This window comes from Fistularia commersonii, chromosome 7 (assembly GCF_037954325.1).
Source record: "Fistularia commersonii isolate RoL2024-O1a breed Wild chromosome 7, RoL_Fcom_v1.0, whole genome shotgun sequence".
NCBI classification, from domain to species: Eukaryota; Metazoa; Chordata; class Actinopteri; order Syngnathiformes; family Fistulariidae; genus Fistularia; species Fistularia commersonii.
In genome coordinates, this window is record NC_141290.1 from 9,253,320 (window position 1) to 9,261,399 (window position 8,080).

The 8,080-nt window shown below is 49.7% G+C and overlaps 1 protein-coding gene across 1 annotated transcript; it reads right to left on the reverse strand.

Moving 5' to 3' along the window:
- Nucleotides 1-1,997: 1,997 nt before the first annotated feature.
- dusp7 (dual specificity phosphatase 7) lies at nucleotides 1,998-6,341 on the reverse strand. Its single transcript, XM_086149671.1, has 3 exons — nucleotides 5,769-6,341; nucleotides 4,630-5,058; nucleotides 1,998-2,663 (listed from the first exon to the last, which is right to left on the reverse strand). The coding sequence occupies exons 1-3, from the start codon at nucleotides 6,208-6,210 to the stop codon at nucleotides 2,347-2,349; spliced, it is 1,188 nt and encodes a 395-aa protein (XP_086005797.1). The 5' UTR covers nucleotides 6,211-6,341; the 3' UTR covers nucleotides 1,998-2,346.
- Nucleotides 6,342-8,080: the final 1,739 nt, after the last annotated feature.

Genomic DNA, 8,080 nt, shown 5'->3' on the forward strand with positions numbered 1-8,080 from the left:
AACAAACAAACAAGATGGCGGCGTCTACTGTGAAATACAACCGGCATGCTGGAGCACAGCATGTGTGTGTGTGTGTGTGTGTGTGTTGAGATGTATGGCAGAGGGGCAGGGGTCGTCAGGGGTAAGTAATTCCCGCCGCCATGTGAGGCGGTGCAGGTACGGGAATGCGGGTGATGAAAACACCAGTGTGTACGTGCAGTATCTGGGGGGTGGAGTAAGAGTGGTGGTGCCGTAAGGTCTTTACGTTTAAGCCCCGCCCCCGCCGCCGCTGCCGCCGCCACTGCAGAGACATCATACAAAAGAGGGGTTTACAAACTCTGAGGTCTTCAATCTACAAAATACTGCAAAAAACTGGTGTGGATGTATTGCAGAATAAGAAAAATGTGTGTGTCTACGTGCATGTGTGTGTGTGTGTGTGTGTGTGTGTGTGTGTGTACAAGACCCCCCCCCCAATCAAGAGGTGAGATACAAAGAACAGTCAGCTTTAGAACAAGTTTAGAAAGGTTATATAAGGCCAGCGAGAACCAACCCTGTTCACACACACACACACACACACACACAAACATACACACACACACACACGCAGCCTCGCACGCACTAAGCCCGGCCCCCCACGGCCCGGCTTTGGGGTAGTTTTCCGATCCGCGTCGGCTACCAGATGTTCGTCAGGACGTTTCCCTGCTTCCAGGGAGCAGGAACATCTGGGTGAAACCATTTAAGGCGCGGGTTCCGGGGTGCCGTCGAGAACCCAACCGCGGTTGCCGACCGTGCGAACGGGGTCCGAGTACCGCTCACCTTCCCCCCCGAGCCCTGACCGAGTGCCGTCGCCGGCGGCAACAGCTAAAGAAACAGTCCGCTCCACCTCCGCTCCCCCCCCCCACAACACACACCCATTGGTTCAGTCCAGTCAGAGAGCATCACGTACCACAGCATGCTCAGGTATACAAAATAACACTGTACTCTTAGTGCTATATATATATATATCTATATCTATAGAATCTATACCTCCACCCGTCCCTGCAAGGCTTCAGGGTGATTCTCTTTGAGGGTACGGGTGGTGTCCCTCCACCTCCACCTCCATGAAAAGCTGTTAAGATAAGTGCAGTCTTGTCGCAAGGAGCGCCATGATAGGTCGCCATGACAACCCCTCCCCCCACCCCCACCGCCGCCTGTACGCGGGTCTGAAACCAGAGCGGTGGCGACGCCATCGAGCACGGAGGCACTTCTTTAGCCAAAGGTCGCTAAGATAAGCTGCCCGTAAAGTCGCTAATAAATGTTAGCACCCCCCCACCTGAAGCTCCGCCCCCTCCAAAGTACAGGACAACTAACCCCGTGCAGGTGATGTAACCCGCGGCGGCGGGGAAGGGGAGGGGTGGTTCTGGGTAATGGCGGCTAACGCTAACCCCGAGCAGCTGCGAGGACTGGTCACGGCCTGGGACCGACCTCCTCTCCTCGCCACTTCCTCCTCCTCCTCCTCTGAATGTCTCTTTATCCGGGCCGGCTCGCGGCACCGAGTGCCAACGAGTCGCCGGCGTCGCCCGCTGTGCAAACTGCGTTAGGTCATCGCCGACCCACGGGAAAGGGGGGGGGGGGGGGAGACACAAAAAACAAACAAAAAAAGAAACTACAACAACAGAAGAAGAAGAAGAAAATACCAAGAGTATCTCCGCAAGGTGCCCCCCCCACTTGTAGTTCTTTTACAATCTGGATTGGATTACTTTTGATTCCTTTGCGTATATATATAGATAGATATATATATATATGTATGTATAGAAGGTATAGATTTGTGCGTAAATATACAAAAATGCATATACATACTGATTCGAAGGACGGCGTCCGGCCTCATACACACACACACACGTGCGCGCGCACACACACACACACACACACACACACACACATTACGGACACACACTTTGTTTATGTGGATTAATTCCTTGGTTTTCAAAAAAAAAAAAAAAAAAATTAAATAAACCTCTACATTCAGTAGAGTGAGATTTTTGTGTTTTTTTTTTTGTTCTGGGTGAATCCCCAGGTCCGACGCCCAGTGGAAGGCCGCGACGTCGAGCGCCGCGGCGTCCAGATCTTTGTGTGAAGCTGTTTGTGTCCTCGGCCTCCTCGGTGTCCACCTCTGAAGATAAACGTGAATGAAAAGCCGTCCGTGCGGCGTGGCAGCGGTGACCCCGCCGCCGCCCACTGCTCTCACATCTCGCCACCGGGAGGGAAACATTCATAAAAGCGGCCGCTCCCGCCGCCGCCTCCCGTAACGCCATCACCTCCGGCGCGGGCAGGACACGCCCGCCGTCCCCACAGGAAGTGAAACCGACTCTCGCGGCGGCCGCAGCTTCACGTGGATTCCAACGTGTCCAGCTGGAACATGTTGTGGTTGGTCGGCGTGGTGAAGAACAGCTGCTCGCGCGCCGGCGACGCCGAACGGTTGTCGCACGGGCTGCTGAGGCCCAACGTGCGCTCGAAGTCCAGCAGCTGGCCCATGAAGTTGAAGTTGGGGGAGATGTTGGATTTCTTCCGCTTCACAAAGTCGTAGGCGTCATTGAGCGACAGGTTGAGTTTCTGCATCAGGTACGCCACCGTCACCGTCACCGAGCGGCTGATCCCCGCCAGGCAGTGCACCAGGATGCCGCATTTTTGGGAGCGCGCCTCGTCTGCGGAGGGAGCAGAGAGAGGATCAGATCTTCAACATCATCATCACGAAGACAGCTATCGAAAACGTGGCCATCGAGCCCGAGTCCAAACTCCCCCCCCGTAACTCGGAGAAAGTGGTTTGTTCCGGATCTGCGCCGGTCACATGACACCGATGAATGAGTGAATGAACGGGATCCAGTTTGACGAGAGGAAACCCCCTTTGGTTCAACTTAATATGATAAATATTTAATCATTAATAATAATAATATTTAAATCATTCCAGAAATGCACTGAAGACACGAATCAATACTCAGGTGCGAGACTCACACCTGGTCCTGGACTCAAACGGTATTTATGTACACAAAACGTGAAGCGGGTTTTAAGCTGTCAATCAAATGATCGGCTGTCAATCACGAGGATTTTGCTATTTTGAAGTCCATGCGATTTCCAGGAGAACCCGTGGAGAACGCGGAGAACCAGGTTCCAACCAGGGGAGGCTCTGCTCCTCCATCACCATACTAGAATAACAACTCCATGTAAGCCTCTCCCTCCCTCCCTCCCTCTCTCTCTCACGTCCTTTCATTCTAGCAATTCGAGCAAAAAATCCTGAATAAGAAATGAAAAAAAAAAAAAAAAACATCCTCCATTATTGAGAGTCTTCATGCATCCGGCGTCCGTCTGTTCCAGGCTCCTGCACTCGCATCACTACAGGCCATTAGAAGCAGAGGTAAGTGATTCTGCCCCCCCGCCCCGACCCTCGCACCGCTGCCGGTATCCAGGTCAGCCGGCCCGACCGTTTCCGCGCCCCTGAAGAATCGTCCGTCTTAATATAAAAGTAGAAACCCCCCCTTGCTCTCGCGTAATGGTAAATACAGTAAATACAGGCTCATAAACCCTTTTCTAGAAGAGTCCATTTTCACACGCGCCCTTTTCGGCCTCGCTTCCTGATTTTCTCGTGATAATGACGCCCGTCTATGGCTTCGACCGCGGATCAATGGACTGGCTGATCGATTAGCCGATCGGCTGTGAAACTGAGACAGCCGGATAATTCATAGACACGTATGTAAACAGACTGTCTGTTATTACTATGTAACTACACGTGGATTAATATACTGTCTGTTATCACTGTGTTATTGGATGGGTATCATAACCACATACTGTCTGTTATTACACATGTATTCACATACTGTGTTCATACACATGTATTATATTAGCATCATGTCTGTTATTAATGTGTTATTACACATGTATTAACGCACTGTGGGTGATTACTGTGTAAAAAAACACTTTTTATAGTGCATACTCTCTGTTATTACAGTATTATTACACATGTATTAACATACTGTGTGTGATTACTGTGTTATAAAACATGTGTCATATTACATACTGTCCGTTATTACAATGTTATTACACATGTATGAACAGTCTATGTTATAATCCTGAATTATTAGAATTATGCCATGCTCTGTTATTACAGAGCTTTTACACATGTATCAACATACTGTGTGTTATCACTGTGATATAAAACATGTGTTATATTACAAACTGTCCGTTATTACACATATATTAGCAACCTATGTAATTAAACATGTTTTACATCACATACTGTCTCTTATTACAGTGTTATTACACATCTGATAACACATCCAATGTATTAACATGCAATTTGTTATTACAGTGTTATTACACATATATTAACATACTGTGTGTTATTACTATGTTATTATGCATGTATTTTAAAAACACCGTCTGTTATAACGGTGTTAATTACACATCTAAAAACGCAGAGTCGGCGTTTGTTAGGGCAGGAGCTAATCGCGGCTGAGATGAAGACGGAGAACGTGGAGGAAATACAGATGACGGGAGAAGGAACATGCAGAGAACCTCGACAGAAGGGACCCAAGCGGGCCAGAGATCGCGATCGTCGATGGGAAAAGCGCCGGACGGCTCCGACAGGACCTTCCGGACGGCCCGCCGCCGACTCACCGATGAAGGAGATGGCCTCGGGGAAGAACTGGGAGAGGTTCTGGCTCCAGTGGTCGGAGATGGGGATCTGCTTGTACTTGAAGTCTCCGTGGTGCTCGAACATGTTGGGCAGGTTGGGCGTCACGTTGAGGATGTACTTGATGTCGTACTTCCCCAGCACGTCCAGGTTGGCCGAGTCCTTGGCGCAGCCCAGGTAGAGGTACGGTAGGATCTGGACGGGGAACGCCGGCTGGCTGCCGGGCGGCGGGCTGCCCTCCGACTCGGTGGCGCTGCCCGGCTCGCGGTCCGACTCGCCGTCGGAGCAGTCGGAGCTGATGCGCAGCCCGCCCAGGCCCAGCACCGACGCCGGCGGCGAGCTGCTCGGGCAGGAGCAGTCCAGGTTGGTCTCGCAGTGCTCGGGGTACTCGGACTGGAACTTGTTGAAGCCGCCTGCGAGGAGGGGCGGAAATCCATGTCAAAAAATGCACCACGACAAAATGTAATAACCGTGCGACGACATGTCGTTATCGTGTAATAACTGTGTAATAACACTGTAATAAACGCGGCTAATCACACTGGTGTTGCTATTCTGTCTTTTTTTCCTGCTCCGAGCCACTCGTGAGTCAGACCCGAGGAGGAGGAGGAGGAGGAGGACCTCAGCGGGAGGACAGATGTGCTCCATTGAGGAAAAAAAAGCGGCACCGCCTTCCTTGTGAATGGCCGAGCGCTGTGACTTCCACGCCGCGCCGCCACGATGATGCACGAGGAGCACGCTGGTGGCGGCGGAGGGGAGAAGATACCTTCTCCAACATGGCGGGGGGGGGGGGGCAAAACCACTCCACTCACCTGGGTGGCTTTTTTCCACCGAGGAATTGTTTTTTTTTTTTTAGAATGAAACCGGAAGTGAAGGTGGGGGGTGGGGGTGGACGGAGAAGTCGCAGCAGAAGCACATTGGGTAACACGAACCGCCGCTTAGTTGTGTTTACACACACGCACACACACACAATAGTAAAATTGTAATAACTGTGTAATAGCACTGTATTAACAGTGTAATAACAGTGTAACAACGGTGTAATAACGGCGTAATAGCGCGCCAGGACGCCCGTCCGGGCTCCGAGCGAAACCTCCGGTTCCCGGCGTCCGCGCCAAACGAGTCTCACCCTCCAGGTAGAACGCCTTGCAGCCGTCGTCCCGCAGCTTCTGCAGCAGCAGCCCGAGCACGGAGCCGCCGGGCGCGCTCTCGGCGGCGGCGGCGGCGGCGGCCTCGTCGTACAGCAGCACCACGTCCGTGCGGCAGCGCTTGGCGAACTTCTCCTTGTCCTCGTTGTTGGGGATGATGGAGCGGATGGGCAGGTTGCCCTTCTTCAGCCGCCGCAGCATCAGGCCCGGGATGGCGACGTGCATGGCGGACTCGATGTGCGAAGACTCGTACAAGTCGTGCGCCCTGCAGTCCAGCAGCAGCAGCGCCGCGCCGCCGGACTCCAGCTCCTCCTGCAGCCACTCGGCGCTCTTGCTCGTTGTCATCATCATCATCATCACGGTCGTCGTGGTCGTGGTGCTCGTGGAGGTCCCCGCGTCCCGCCGCGCATGCGTAATTTTCATCGGGGAAACGTTAATCCGCCGGTCCGCTGGCGTGACATCTCGCAGGGAAAAAAAAAAAAAAAAAAAAAAAAAAAATCACGGCGTGCAAGGAGGGAGATCAACACACGCACGCACGCACGCACGCACACGCAGGTCCGATTCACGTCCTAACACGCCGCCGCCGCCGCCGCTGCCGCTGCCGCGCACGGGGAACTTGGCGCCGCCGCCTCCAGCCGTCGGTCCCGGTGTCGCTCCAGTCCATGGAGGTCCCGGTGGAGGCGGACGGTCGGTGCGCGCCTCCCCTCACGGTGCCGGCGCGCCCCCGGAGCCAGGCGCGCCGCTCCCGGTGTCCATGGCGAGGGGACCCGACTGAGGCTGGCGGAGGAAGGAGAAGGAAAAGAAGAAGAAGAAGAAGAAGAAGAAGAAGAAGAAGAAGCGGAGGTCTGGACGCTGAGGAGGCTCCGCAGGCTCGGAGGGGAGGAAGAGGAGGAGCGGATTTAAAGGCGCCGCCCAGAAGAGCCCATTCACGGAAACACCGGCCCACGGCATTCATCCACGAACACCCCACAGCCCACCCCTGCTCATCGCTTCCCGGGTTGGTGGGGGGGCATTACGGCTTTATGGCGTCTCCGGTCACGGGATAACGGATGATAACGTGTGGAGCAACATATGTAATAACATGTCATATGACATGTCATGGCAATAAATAACACGTGTAATAACGTAAAATAATGCGTGTAATAACATGTCATATTACATGTCATAACATCAAATAACAAGTGTAATGACGCGTTTAATAACATAACATGAGTAATGACATGTCATCACATTACATGCAATGACGTGAAATAACACGTGTAATAACGTCAAATAACTTGTGTATTTACATGTCATATGACATGTAATAACATCAAATAACAAGTGTGATAACCCGTCATAACACGTGTAATAACATACAATAATTCGAGTGATGGCATGTCACATGACATGCAATAACGTCAAAAAACATGCGTAATAATGTCAAATAACATCTGTAATAACCTGTCATACCACGTGTAATAACATACAGTAATACAAGTAATAACATTTCACATTACATGCAATGACGTCCAATAACACGTGTAACAACGTCAAATAACTTGTGTAATAACATGCCATATGACATGTCAAAACATCACATAACACGTGTAATATCATGCAAAAATGAGTGGTGTCACGCCATATTGCATGTAATAAGGTCATAATAACCTGTGTAATGACGTCAAATAAAAAGTGTAATAACATGTCATATGTTGTGTGATAACATAACATAGCACATGTAATAAGCTTTTATAACACGTGTAATAATGTAAACATTGCATAACAATGTCATATTACAAGTAACAAAATCAAATAACACGTGTAATAACATACAATAAAGTGTGTAATAAAATGTCCTTTAACATGTAATAACATCAAATAACACGTGTAATAGCATAAAATAATGTGTGTAATAACATATCATAGCACATGTAATTACATGAAAATGACATGTCTAATAATGTATAAAAACATAGGTAATATATTAACTAACATTTGGAACAACATAGAACATGAAATGATATGCTTTGACCGGTGAAATAGCATATAATGTAATAACATGTTAGAACACATTGAATAACGTCAACTAACGAGTAATATATTGACTATCATGTAATAATGGATAACATATTTAATAACGTGTAAAGTCTTATGGAATATCATGCAAAGAAACACATGGAATCACGTGTAATAATGTATAAAAATGTAGGTGATGACTGACATTTTATCATGTGTAATAACATACATCATAGCATATATAACATGTAAATAGAAGTATAATAACACATTTAATAACATGTTAGAGCATTAC

Coding starts and splice junctions, on each gene's coding strand:
- dusp7 (XM_086149671.1), bottom strand. CDS start 6,210: ATGAAAATTACGCATGCGCGGCGGGACGCGGGGACCTCCACGAGCACC. Junction 5,059..5,768: donor CAAGGCGTTCTACCTGGAGG/GTGAGACTCGTT, acceptor CCCTCCTCGCAG/GCGGCTTCAACAAGTTCCAG. Junction 2,664..4,629: donor CGAGGCCATCTCCTTCATCG/GTGAGTCGGCGG, acceptor CTCCCTCCGCAG/ACGAGGCGCGCTCCCAAAAA.